This window comes from Bison bison, unplaced genomic scaffold, assembly GCF_000754665.1.
Source record: "Bison bison bison isolate TAMUID 2011002044 unplaced genomic scaffold, Bison_UMD1.0 scf7180017864135, whole genome shotgun sequence".
NCBI classification, from domain to species: domain Eukaryota; kingdom Metazoa; phylum Chordata; class Mammalia; order Artiodactyla; family Bovidae; genus Bison; species Bison bison.
Genome location: NW_011494707.1, coordinates 5,807,006 through 5,821,355, shown reverse-complemented (window position 1 = coordinate 5,821,355; position 14,350 = coordinate 5,807,006). Strand labels below are relative to the sequence as shown.

The 14,350-nt window shown below is 41.7% G+C and overlaps 1 protein-coding gene across 3 annotated transcripts in view; it reads left to right on the top strand.

Moving 5' to 3' along the window:
• Positions 1-14,350, top strand: part of PARN (poly(A)-specific ribonuclease) — a 65,562-nt gene that overhangs the window by 33,442 nt on the left and 17,770 nt on the right. For all 3 annotated transcript variants that reach the window (XM_010839877.1, XM_010839876.1, XM_010839875.1), the window contains 6 exons: positions 403-480; positions 4,694-4,737; positions 6,272-6,314; positions 6,999-7,074; positions 9,256-9,366; positions 9,673-9,742. In XM_010839877.1, the coding sequence (XP_010838179.1) occupies positions 403-480; positions 4,694-4,737; positions 6,272-6,314; positions 6,999-7,074; positions 9,256-9,366; positions 9,673-9,742 (422 nt within the window). The remainder of the gene's footprint in view (positions 1-402; positions 481-4,693; positions 4,738-6,271; positions 6,315-6,998; positions 7,075-9,255; positions 9,367-9,672; positions 9,743-14,350) is intronic.

Here is a 14,350-nt window from a genome sequence, read left to right as displayed (position 1 = left end):
ATTTTTATTTTTTTAAATTTTATTTTATTTTTAAACTTTACAATATTGTATTAGTTTTGCCAAATATCGAAATGAATCCGCCACAGGTATACCTGTATTCCCCATCCTGAACCCTCCTCCCTACTCCCTCCCCATACCCTTCCTCTGGGTCGTCCCAGTGCACCAGCCCCAAGCATCCAGTATCGTGCATCAAACCTGGACTGGCGACTCGTTTCATACATGATATTATACATGTTCAATGCCATTCTCCCAAATCTTCCCACCCTCTCCCTCTCCCACAGAGTCCATAAGACTGATCTATACATCAGTGTCTCTTTTGCTGTCTCGTACACAGGGTTATTGTTACCATCTTTCTAAATTCCATATATACAAGGAGTCTTTCTTAACCTTGGCTTTTTTCAGGGGAAGCTTGTCATTGGACACAACATGCTCTTGGATGTCATGCACACGGTTCATCAGTTCTACTGCCCTCTGCCTGCGGTGAGTGTCTTGTCAGCCTGTGTTAAGAATTCCCGTCTTCAATACTGAGAAAGTGTTCTCTGTGGGGTTCCGTTCCCTTGTCCGCAACTGTCCCAGAGGGACAGTCTCCTGCATTTGGTTGAATGTTTTTGAAGAGATGTTAAAGGATCTTCGGATGGCTGCCGTTGCTGGAGAGAGGTTAAACATTTGTTTTGTCTTGATGCCGGAGGTTTGATTGCTCAGTTAGTGCTGAGCAGGGGTTGCTGAGCCGCACATGTGGTCTTCAGGTCTGATACTGCCAACATGAGCCATAGCAGGGCATTGAAGTGGTGGTGGCTGGGGTTGGGGGGTGGGCGGAGGTAGGGGGTGGGGCTAGAGGTCTGTAGACTGGATCAGGTTGTGTAAACGTCTTGGTTCCCTCTTGCGAGGCTGCTTCCCTTAGATTCTTTGTGGACCTTGGTGTTTTGGACTCTTGGAGCCATGCTGTCTCCGTGCACCAAAGCACAGGCTCCAGGTAAAGGGCTGCTCTCTGTCTCCTCCTCTTCGCTCCCTGACTGCCTGGGGCCTCATCTCTCTGCTGCTCATCACTGCAGTGTCTCTCCTTCATTTTCTCCCCATATTTTCTGTCCTTTAGTGATCTCACCCACCTTCTAGGACTTCAGCTGGAAGACACTGACATCTTCCTCTCCAGCTGGGATCTCCCCTCAGATCCAGGTCACAGTTTATGCTGACCCCACACGTCTCTACCTGGGTAGCTTTCAGGATGAGTGGGGTTTAAAATTCATGTGTCGCAAATAGGGTGTGCAACTTAACGTAACCTTTCTCTCCTTCTGTCTCCAAACCCATTCTTTCTCCTGATTGCTTTACTGTAAATGATGCCCAGTCACCAACATGGTTTTTAACATCTGTTTTGGCTCTTCCTCTGTCCCCCAGATCTGGCCAGTTACAAAATCCTGGCAGTTTTGTCTCCAGGCTGTCTCTCACATCTGGATTCTTTCCATTTCAAGTAGCAAGTAGCCTTATTCCTCATCTGAAGTTAGCAAACTCCAGGCAGGATTCCCTGCCTCACTTTAACCTTCAGCTCATCCTTTAAACAGAGGTTGGCAAAAAAGGGTCAGATAGTAAAGTATTTGGGGCTTTCCAGGCTGAATAGTCTTTGTCAGGACTCTCAACACTGTCTTTGTCACCTGAAAACTGCTGTAGAGTGCAGTGCGTCAACAAACGGATATGACTTTGCCCCAGAAAAATTTTATTTAAAAATAGGTGATAGGCCAGATTTGGCCCGTGGCTGTGGTTTTCCAGCCTCTGTTTTAAACTATTATACCACCAGATTTTTTTTTTAATTGGAAGATAATTGCTTTTCAATATTGTGTTGGTTTCTGCCGTACAACAACTCGAATCAGCTATAATTATATATATATATATATCCCCTCCCTCTTGAGCCTGTCTTCCCTACCCTGAACCCCATCCCTCTAGGTCATCACAGAGCACCGGGCTGGGCTCCCTGTGTTATAGAGCAGCTTCCCGCTAGCTAGCTATTTTACACGTGGTAGTGTGTATATGTCAGTGCTACTCAATTCGTCTTACCCTCTCCTTCCCCCTTCCTGTCCGCAAGTCCATTTTCTACGGCTTTGTCTGCATATACCACCAGACTTACCTTTTTTTTGGTTTGTTTATTATTTTTTTAAATTTAAATTTATTTATTTTAATTGGAGGCTGATGGCTTCTGGATTGGATAATACCTACTTTAGAGTTCAGTGTCATGTATACATCTGCAAAGCCTCAGTTACTTCACGTTTCTCACAATGCATCGTTCCTTCAGCATCTTGATTACTTTTCTTTGGAAAATTCCAACTGTTGGGAAGCCTGTTCCCATTTCTGCAGCCTTAAGATTGTCCTTACTTTTCATAAAAACTGCATCACCCTCAGGGACTCAAAGGCATCATAGTTGTGAGACTCAAACATGATGGGTGTGAATTTGCATTCTGTAAATCTAAAGAGCTAATGTTAATTTCAGATCCGTCACTCCTTATTGACTGAATAGTAGTAGCCTCTCTCACGGCCTTTTGACCTTCAGAGCAGTGAAGTTATCTGTAAGGAAAAGTGTATTTAATGCTGTGTTTATAGGTGTTTTAAACAGCAAACAGAGCTTGGCTTGTAAGAGGCATTAAATACTGATTTAACAAATGAGTGTATTCTGACTGTGTCAGCTTTGTAATCTCCTGATGTATGGCTCTGTCCACATCACTGACCCTGAGTTAAATTCTGAGTTAATCCCGTGTTCTTTGTTTTTCTATACAGTTGATTCTTTTCAGCCTGGCATTATCAAGCCTTCTGTGATCTGGCCCAACCTTCTTGTGTAGTCTGGACCCGTTTTTGTCCTTCTTCCCAGCCAGACTGGCTCACTTTTTCTCCCCCTAGAAAACGTTGTGTGCTTCTGCATGTCTGTAGTTTTTGGTATATGAAATCCTTCAACTTGAATTTCCTCTGGCTTTTCTGAGTGTTTGCTATTACGGCTTTACCCATCTTACCCAGGCCCAGTGTATGCCTCTTTGGGTGTACGCCTTTCCCTTGCCTGCTGCCTTGCCCAAGAGTGAGCTTTCCTTTCTCTGAACTGCCAGGGAACCATGCACCTCTTCTGTTGCATAATTTTTGCCTTTACATCTTACTCTGCTTTTCTCTCTAAGTGATTCCCTCCTTGGACAAGGAGTGTGACCTTTTTATTGTCTGTGTCTAAATGCCTAGCATAGTGCTTTGTATGTAAGGACTTCATAAATGTTATCTTGCATGTAGCTGGTTTTCAATCAGATTCTACTGGAAAGAGCATATGATTTATTGCAAAGTAGAAGGTGGGTTAGGGTAAGTGGTCTTATCCTTACTTTATTACTAGGCCCGAGTATGTTCTGTAGCTTCTTTGTGTTCTGTCATTGTCAGAAGGAGAAAATGGTTTTCTTCCATCCACCTTTGGAAGAAGTGATGACAGGAAAGGAAAAAGCCTAATTAAAGTGATAGAACTTTTACATACACTGTTACCAAATGTATTTAAAAGTACACTAAAGAATCTATATTTTGGGGCAGGTTTTTAGGGGAAGAGTCTCTTCTTAAAAGTCTTGCTATTCATTCTTGCTACCTTTTAGAAGGCATTGGTCTAGAACCTTACTATATGCTGGCCCTGGAACTGGCCATAATTCTAATTTTTTCTTGCTTGTGAGGCTTCCTAATGGTACTGAGAGATTACAGTCTTTATTGTCTTTTTGTTTGACTTAGCACTGAAACCGCTTATTCATGTATTGTTCATTAATTTAACGATAGCCATTGAAAAAGCTGGTAAATACTTCAAGCTAGCTAAATACAGACTGTATTTACAGGCTTGAAAAGCTAATGGGAAATGGCAGTTTCCTGTGAAGCATGAATAACACTGAAGAGAACTGTAGTCACAGTGGGTCAGGAGTATGCGTAGGCAGTGCGGTGTGGCAATTATGTATATAAATAAGTTAATTCAAAATGAGAGCAATCTCATTCCAGTTCTAGACTTCCTGATCAAATAAACTTGGGAAATGAATTGCCTAATTTAGGCATTTGCTATTGGTGCCACTTAAGCAATTTTCTGAGTAGTTAAAGCAAGAATCATGTGTATTGGAAAGTCTGTGTTTTAATGGCCATTTTAACCAATATTTCAATGGTGTTTCCATTAAAAGTATGATCCAATTTACAGTATGTCCATTTCCTGCATGAACCACTTTATTTTTTTAAAAATTTTATTGAAGTATAGTTGATTTGTAGTGTTATGTTAATTTCTGCTGTACAGCAAAGTGACTCAGTTATACATAAATATTCCTTTTCATATTCTTTTCCTTTATGCTTTATCACAAGATACTGTCAACCATTTTATTTAAATAATTCTAAATGTCTCACTTTACAATGAGTTGTGTAATAGAAGTATTAGTGATAGTTTTCTACATATAATAAAAACCTTTTTCCCCAAACTCTTATGTTTCAGCCATAAAATGCTCATATATATATTTTGCTTATGCAGAATTTTAGTATCAGGTCATATTCCCAATCAGTGAGGAATTGCCAAAATTTTTAGATATTAGTGAGAATTGGAAGTTTAGCTTCAAGGGCCTGTGTTGGTATCATGGTTTGAGAAGAGAACCATGGGACTTGAAATATTTGTTTTAAATATTGCAAATATACCAGTAAAATTATAACAGGTCACATTCTTATTTTTTAGGACTTAAATGAATTTAAGGAGATGACAACATGTGTTTTCCCCAGGTAAGCTTTCTTTGAGGATTTGCCTTTGGTTTAAAACAGCCATCAGGGCATCCATAATTACACATAGGTATAAGGCAATGGCACCCCACTCCAGTACTCTTGCTTGGAAAATCCCATGGATGGAGGAGCCTGTTGGGCTGCAATCCATGGGGTCGCTAAGAGCCGGACACGACTGAGCGACTTCACTTTCACTTTTCACTTTCATGCATTGGAGAAGGAAATGGCAACCCACTCCAGTATTCTTGCCTGGAAATCCCATGGATGGAGTAGCCTGTTGGGCTGCAATCCATGGGGTCGCTAAGAGCTGGACACGACTGAGTGACTTCACTTTCACTTTTCACTTTCATGCATTGGAGAAGGAAATGGCAACCCACTCCAGTGTTCTTGCCTGGAGAATCCCAGGGATGGGGGAGCCTGGTGGGCTGCTATCTATGGGGTCGCACAGAGTCGAACACGACTGAAGTGACTTAGCAGTAGCATACAGTAATTTATTAAAACCATTGGATCATGGTGACAATTCAGTTTGCATAAGCTGGAAAATGGCTTAATAGTTCCACCTTGCTGATGTTTGCTTTTACAAATGATGATTATGTTTGTTGTTAAAATTTAAAAATCAGAATTTGATCCAAGGGTGAAAATGGACAGCAGCTGCTTTTTTCTCATCCTGTCTCCCACTGTGTGAGGCACCTGGGAGGTCTGCTTGAGTTGGCGTTTGTCTCTCTTGTCTGTTGGGTGAACCTTGTCACAGTGAAGCATCCAGTTGAGAGTATTCAGTTGAATATTGAAGATGGTTGAATATATAGTTGGATATGTTGAGAGTATTCTGTCGTCGGTCAAAAACTGTCTGGCTAGAGAACTCCTTTTTTGCAACTTTGTCAGCGCCTTAGCCTGTTGGTATTGTCCATGGTTAGTGTGGTGTGTTCTGATAGATCCCACATCAGCCGCATGGAGCCCTCAGGGCAAGAGTCTACGTCTGAGGACCTGTCTGCAGAGGACTTGGAGCAGTTGCTCTTTCAGCCAGACTATTTCTGTCCAATTATCTGCAGTACTCATATTTATATGAGAGGAAATAGTATTTTTATACGAGTGTGTGTGTGTGTGTCTCTCTCTTTTTTCTATTATTGCAATCTCTGAAGCAGAGTAGTGAGAAATAACAGTTGTATGAGACTGCAAATGCGGTTTTTGACCCTTCAGGATATTATATTGTACAGATCTGGTAGTGGTAGGAGATGATAAGAGCTTGGGAGCATCAGGCCTGCCGCAGTGTCGGAACCACGTGCAAACACATGAGGATGACTTACCCCTGATGTCAGTGTAAGCCCGTGCCCTCTAGAACTTGTGCTCTGGGTGTGGGCTTCCCCACAGCCTCCTGATGAAGTGCCCGGATGAGGGGACCGTGTCCTCAGTCTGACGTAATGGAGATGCAGATGACTGATGTGCCTAACGCCCCCATCCGCGGTTATTCATTGGAGTAAAGTACATTTTGAATGTTGCTATCCATTTTGTTTACCTTTTTAAAAAATTCTGTTTTTAGGCTCTTGGATACAAAATTGATGGCCAGCACACAACCTTTTAAGGTATTTTAAAAATCAGAACTATTGTTGATAAATTATAGTTTGAAATTTTCCTGATTGCTGCTAACAGCTTTAGAATTCTGGTCAGTTAATGTCACTTTCCAATACAACTTCCCCCCTACCCGCCTCTTGTTCTCTGAAAAAACAAAAAAGATAAAAAAGAAATTGAGGAAAGACTAGAAATAAATATGTCAAAATGTGAATAGCAGTTGTCTTTGGGTAGTGGAATTGTGGGAGTTTTTTCCTTCTGATTGTAAATTTTTAATGTTAAAACATATAATGAATTTTTGAATAGATTACGGATGCATACACTCATTCCTTTTCCTTATTTTACATATTTTGGATATATAGTCTAATCAAGAGAATTCAGGTAAAAATATAATCATTTGCTTCTTTCTGAAGTGAGTTTATATGGCTGAGTGAAATGAATGCCAGAACAGTATAGCTTTCTGGCCAAAGGTCTGTAGCTACTTAACACATCTGTAAAAACTTTTCATATGACTGTACTTCCCATATGGTGGAAATTAAACTTGTGGTTTCTCTCTCTTTTTGAGAAGAACGACTCCTGTGTTTCTTTAAAGAACACAAGGGGGCAGCACTAGATACTTTTTTTTTTTTTTTTTGGTCCTGATTCTTCGTGAATCTCTGAGATGATGACAGCTCCTCCCTGTGTTTCCTGGTTTGTAGGATATCATTAACAACACATCCCTTGCAGAATTGGAAAAGCGGTTAAAAGAGACACCTTTCAACCCTCCTAAAGTTGGTAAGAATATAAACGATCCCAGAAAGCTCCACACTCTAAATGATAATTATGGATATCTATTATAGAAGAAAGGTAAAACTGTTTTAGAAACTACATATGTTGTACATTTATAAATTTTGGCTGAATTAACTTGCTCATACCCTTGGTTGAGTTGCTGTTTTCTGAATGAAGATGATCTTCTAATCCTACCTCTATTTTGCACGGGTAGGATTGGGTAGCCTGTTGGTTGAGAAGTTTAGCAATGAAATCTTCAGGGCTTTTTGTTTCTTAATGCTTGGAATTGTCCCAAACATTATGTGTCTTCCTTTTGGTTTAAGCAAAGACAAAAAGCTGGTGATTAATTGTGAGGGGAAGAGTGAAAATATACTTTTTGTCTCAGGAAAGCCCAAGAACTGGGTTTACAGATGAGGAAGGAGGGGGCTCCACCTCTGCCTCCTTCAGAGGTAGCTTAGGCACTGCACAGCAGTGGTGAGGAAAACCAGAGGAGGGAGGGACGTTTCTCAGGTGTGCAGATACTCCCACATCTGGCCATGGTCCCACCCCTGTGTTTGGTGAACCTTCAGGTGTTAGTTGCTTCCTTGGTTCCCCTTGGCCTCAGTCATGCTGCTGGTGTCATAATCAACATCCCACTAGCTGTAGCCTGCAAGCTTCCTGAGAAATTGACGACGGGACTGATGGCTCAGAAACTGACAGTGGAAGGTACTAAAGCAGCCAAGATGGCAGTCATTTGCTTTCCTTTCTGGAATAGTCCAAAAAAGGAATTAAGAAAGGGGTGGGGGGAGAAAACCTAGACCTTTCCTCTAACAATATAATGGACAGTATAATGGAAATAATTGATTTTGGAAATAAGTGTTTCAGCTGGTGGTAGAGTAGAGGCCATGACTTAGTTGGCTATCATATTAAAAGACTTTTATTTTAAGCTTAAAATCTAATATTTGATACTTACTGAGGTTAAAGAATTCTTGCTTAAAGAGCATTGTATTGATATAAAAACAATTATAGCTTTTTCATTGTTAATTTCCACTCATGCTTTTGATTCTGTTATAACCTTTTTGATACTCTTTTACAAAATAGTTCTAGGAAAGAACTATTTATGAGTTACAGTTTTATCCCGTTATTTCCATATAATATTCCAGTAAGGAGAGTTTAGTCTAAAGCAGGTTCAGTAAAGCTCATTCTCTCAGAATCTGTGCATATCGCTGTGACCAGAGAGGCATGTCATAAAACGGTTTCTCCCATGAAGAGGTGCCATGTTGCAAGGGCAGCGTTACAGCAAATTCTGATCTGTTTTTGGACTTGTTTGTGCTTTCCATTTTTATATCTGTGAGCTCGGAGACATAGTGAAGGACACTGTTGACTTGAGCTGCCAACCTTGATGGGAGTCTTTGGCTTTTGGGGAGGGTGAGCTAGAGTATTGTCAGATAACAGTTACAGAGTGTTTACCACGTACCAAACGTGGCATGAGAGCTTTACTTACTTGAGCTCATTTGATCCTCCAAAAGCCTAACGAGGGAGCTCTGATTGTCATCGCCCTGCTACCATGGTGGAGGCCCAGAGGGGGCAACGTGCTCAAGATCACATAGCAGCTAAGTGACGGAGCAAAGATTCAAACTCGGACAGTGGACGCCGGGGGCCATGCTCTTAGCCGTTGCTCCGAGGTCCCCAGCCTCCGGGGTCTAATGCCTGATGACCTGGGGTGGAGCTGATTTAATAATAATAGAAATAAAGTGCACAATAAACGTAATATGCCTGAATCATCCCCAGACCACCTCCGCCCCCGTGGAAAATTTGTCTTTCACGAAACTGGTCCCTGGTGCCAAAAAGATTGGGGACCACTGCTCTGAAATACCCCTTGCATCCCAGTCAGAGGAGGAGTCATGGTCACAGGAGTGAGTTATGCATGGTTGTAAATAGCATCCTACAGCATGCAGTTGGGAGGCGTGTGGCTGAGTCTTTGATAACGTAACCGAGACACTTCTCTAGTCTAGACCAAAGCCCTCATTTTCAGTGACTCTCTTATCTCAAGATCTTGTGTGGAGAGAATTAAGGAGATAGCTTTCTTTTTGCTTATTTAGGGTGTTTCTGCCGCACAGACATCTGGATTTGGCAGGGCAGCATGCTTACCAGTCTTCATAATTTGTGACGACCTTGGGAAGACTATGTTTTCTTTTTTCTCTTTAGAAAGTGCAGAAGGCTTTCCAAGTTATGACACGGCTTCTGAACAGCTCCACGAGGCAGGCTATGATGCTTATATCACAGGACTGTGTTTCATCTCCATGGCCAACTACCTAGGTACACACTGTACCTGTCTCTGTCAACACACATGGTCCAGAGGGGATCTTCCCTGTCTACCCTTTCCCTGGGATGCACTCACCCAGTAGGAAGTGGGAGGGTTTTGAGGGAGGAGGGGAGGGGGTTGGGAGGGGGGATGGGGAGTGCACAGGAAGAACCATCAGCCGCTTACCTGGGGCTGTGGTGCTTGGTCCACGTGAACACTTATTTTACCCTTGCAGAACCATACTGTTGATTTCAGGGTATTTTTTTCAGGCTTTGTTTTTCCTTGACTGTATGTGATATTCTGCTTCTTTTCTTCATTAGGTTCTTTTCTTAGTCCTCCAAAGAGTCATGTGTCTGCCAGATCAAAACTCATCGAACCTTTTTTTAACAAGTAAGTAATCAGAGTCCCAGTGCCCCAGCAACCTCTGCTGGTGGACGAGCCCAGTATCTGGGATGTCAGTGAGGGGTGACTGGGAGCTCTTGGCATTTTTAGATAAGACATTTCTCATCGCTGGTGACTCAGATGCTTTTTGAAAAATAGAAATTGACCTTTTAGAAAAGAATGTATTCAGTATTTGCTAGAAAAAAAAGAAAGACAACATTATGAAAGGTAGCACATCTCTTTAAGACAAAGGACGGGTGGCTTCAGAATTTAAATGACCCACGAGGGAGTCTCTGTGTATGTGTCTGTGTACACAGTCAGACCTAACTTAACCCCAACAGGCTTTACGAGTGAGATTATTCATGTGTGCATTATTACCTAATTAAATAATGTCCTTTCTGAGAAGATGTTGGTTACACAGATGACTTCTGAGGTAACCTGTGGAGCAGTTTTGATGGTCATTGCATCCCGAGCCCTCATCTGAATGGATCCGGTGAAGTTGCACCTTCACCATCGGAGGAAGTCAGTGTGATTGCAGGGAAGCGTCTACTTTCAGAGCATTTCCAAAGAATCTCTAGATTGTTACTTCAAAGTGAGGCTGGTGCACAGTTGAGACTAAAGTTGTGAATGTGATCATCAAGCTGGCCACAGCATGGCTTTGTGCCAGGGCCCCAAGCCTTCGTCTCTACCCCAGTGCTCTTCGCAGGGCTGGTTCTGGGAGGTTTAGGTGAGCCAGATAGAAGTGGGAGCCCACATCACTCACCACTTCTGCGAGAGCCATTTCAGGGTCGGCTTGGTGACATCATTTCCTTACATGTGGCGTTTTACATTTCTATCAGTGCTCTCCTGAGTAAGAATGCTGTCTCCTCCAGAGTCTGTATAAATTCTGGTATCACAGTGCTTGTTCATAGGTGCCATGCTGCAGTCAGAAGTTAATTCCAAACATCTGGATTCCTATAGGCTTGGAATCTGTGTGTCTGATTTAGTGAATTCTGTCATCCTGTGGCTTCTTCCTTTTTAAATCTTTGTTCTTTTCTGTGGAAGTTCAGAGGTAAATGTGTTTGACTTTTCAAAAACATTTTTCACGTCAAAAAAAAAAATCTTTCAAAGAGGACTGGGTAACAATGTAGTGTATATTGAAAATTAAGTTGAATTTTTCTGCATGGAAAATGAATTCTGCCACCATGGAAAATGAGTTCTTGCTATCTATCCAGTTCAAAATGGGATTTTCTAACCCCTAAACTCTACATTGGGGGAAGTGTTTATCTTTGTAAATCTTTGGACCTCTTATGGCATCAACCGTGGAACCTGTGAGTGACACTAAATGCATATGGATTGTGGCCTTTCTGGCATTTTTACGCATGTGATGTTAAGTTTGTCATTCAGCAGTATTTTGCAACTGGGGAGATGTTTACTGCCGTTTAAATATTTAAAACAACAATCCTGCTTCTGCACTAAAATCAGCTCCGAATAAAGTCAGGTGATGGTTGCAAATGGGGGTGGATAGAGGCTGTCTCTTGTTTATCAGTCATCTGTGTGACCAAAATGAAGAGCAGTCAAAGTAGGCTTTGGTTTCTAAGTTTAAGTGAAGTGAAAGTTGCTCAGTCGTGTCCAACTCTTTGCGACCCCATGGACTATAGAGTCCATGAAATTCTCCAGATCAGAATACTGGAGTGGGTAGGTGTTCCCTTCTCCAGGGGATCTTCCCAACCTAAGGATCGAACCCAGGTCTCCTGCGTTGCAGAAGGATTCTTTACCAGCTGAGCCACAAGGGAAGCCCTTTAAAAGTTTAAATAAGACTTTATATATTTCTAAATCAATTTAGTATTGCTAATTATGTGCAAAGATATTACTCAGAAGAACTGGGCAGTAAACACATAACTTCACTTTTAAATGGGGCTGGTGTCCATTCAGATTATTTTTTTGCTAAAACCTAGATGCATACCAAAAATAGTTGAGGTTTAGGAATCCTCCTGTGATATTGCACTGAAAATTCTTGCCCAGTTTGATTTTTTTCTCTATTTTTCCCTATCTGTGAAGGAAGAATTGTTTCTTTGTCTTTGAAGGGAAAAAATATTCTAGCAGGATTTAAAGTGCAAAATAAGGACTATTTTTATTCTATATCGGACTAGTTTGGTTAAGTACAGCCGCCCATTCTGAACCCGTGAAGAAAATGGGAAAAGCAGTTGCTTGATGTTGTAAGTGGTGCATGTTCAGTTGCTCAGACGTGTCCAACTCTTTGTGGCCCCTTCGGCTGTAGCCCACCAGGCTTCTCTGTCTATAGGATTTCCCAGGCAAGAATACTAGAGTGGGGTTCCATTTTCTCTTCCAGTGGGTCTTCCCGACCCAGGGGTCAAACACGCATCTCCTGCATCGGCATGTGGGTTCATTACCACTGCACCACCTGGGATTGACCTCATTCTTACTTAAATGCAGGTTTCATTTATGATACTAAACCTTGATTTTGTTACTTTTCTTCAAGATTGCTCTTGTAAAAAGACGTCCAACAATTGCTATCAGTATTATCTCAACCGGTTGATTTTAGAAGACTCTAAATTTTTCTGAGGGTTTGTTTGTTTTTGTTGTTGTTCAGTCACTAAGTTGTGTTGGGCTGTTTGCAACCCCATGGAGCACAGCATGCTTGGCTTTCCTGTCCTTTGTTATCTCCCAGAGTTTGCTCAAACTTGTGTCCACTGAATCGGTGATGCCATCCAACCATTTCATCCTCTGTCACCCTCTTTTCCTCCTGCCCTCAGTCTTTCCCAGGATTAGTGTTTTCCAATGAGTCAGCTTTTTGCATCAAGTGACCAAAGTATTGGAGCTTCAGCTTTAGCTTCAGTCCTTCCAATGAGTATTCAGGGTTGATTTCCTTTAGGGTTGACTGGTTTGATCTCCTTGCCATCCAAGGGACTCTCAAGAGTCTTATCCAGCACCACAGTTTGAAAGCATCAATTCTTTGGCGCACAGCCTTCTTTTTGGCACCTGGCTTTTCTCAATGTAAGCTTAACCAAACACGCATAGCCTTAATACCAGTTTGGGTGGACATGAGATGACTTACACGTGCAAATAATATTTTGCTCTGCTCTCACAAGATTTATGTTTAAAAAGTAAACCTTGAGTGAAGATAAACCCAGTATTTCTGCATTATTTTAAATTAGCATCTGACTGTGTTAGGTGTTTCTTTTGGGGAAGCTTTACCAAGTCCGCTATTGAGAAGATCCCAAGACAGTTGGTGCTTGAGCAGATTGCAGAAATGGAGTGTAGTACAGGGCACTTTCTAAGCCCAGTTTGTCCAGGGAAATGTCCCAGTAGGACTTTGCAAGGTACCACTTGTCTCTTTCCTTTCCTGGGCACCTTGCATGTTTCTCCCTTCCTTTTTGGACTCAGAATGAAAGTCCTAATGTTGCTGAATGATGGAAATCGGGCTGAGACCACTGCTAATGACTGGCTGTGTGCAGCGTGCTCTTCCTCTGTGTTGTGGGCGCTCTGCACAGGAATTGGTTTGCCTTCTTTTATGACCTTGGTCAGTTTTCATCAATACATAGAAAACCGGACTTAGAGAAGATCTTTTGGTCAAATCCTTTTAGGCCCGGAAGGAGCTAAAAATACTCTCTGCTTATTCTTTTTATTGCACGACAGAAAGCACATGATCAGACTTTAGTGTTATGTTTTATTAACAGCCATCTGTTTCTGCAAGACCCCTTGAGCTCTCTTGTATTAATAGATAACCTTTTATGAAGGGTTTTGGGGAAAGGTTATTTTCGATTTTCCTCAGTTCTTAGAAGGAGGAAGGAAATGAGCACGTATCTTATTTTGGCCAATCTCTAAGTAGTGGGATTAAAAAGGAAGAAGTGCCTGCACTTTACTATATAGGACAGCTGCGTCATGCTTGGCACAAGTGTTCTGAATTTTTTTAAAAGTCTCTATTGAATTTTGTTGTTTATGTTCTGGCTTCTTGGTGATGAGGCATGTGGGATCTTAGCCCCTGGACCAGGGATTGAACCCACACTGCCTGCATTGAAAGGCAGATTCTTAACCACTGGACCACCAAGGAAGTCCCACAGCGTTCTGAATTTCAACAGGAGTCTTCCTAGGATGACAGGGCCATGTGTTCCATCTAAGCTGAAGATAAGACAGTTCATTTCCTCCTCTGTGAAAACAGGACTGGAACTATCCCCCTCCCATGTAAGTTATAAAAGTCATATGAGATGCAAAAGGACTTTGATAGTTCTTCAGACTTAGTAGGTGGCCAGGGTCTATTATTTTCCTTTCCTGAAGTACAAGAGAATTTGACATGCTGGGGAATTCAAAACAGTCGATATCATAGCAGCATGAGTTTTTATGTTTTTAGTTTCATGATAGAGAAGAAAATGGATTGAAGTGCCGATTTAAAACTGGAGCAAATGTGAAACATCCACTTTCCCTGTACACCTTTTAGTGTTTGCTTAAGAAAAATCAGAGGAGAATGAAGTATGTCAGATTGGTACATAATAGAAGCAAGATTGCTTTGATTTGAAACATTTTAGAAAGTTTTGTTATGCAGATGAATCCAGCAATTTATGGAAGGTTGTGTAGGTACACAAAGCAGTGATAAGTGGCGAGTGGGAGGAATGATTA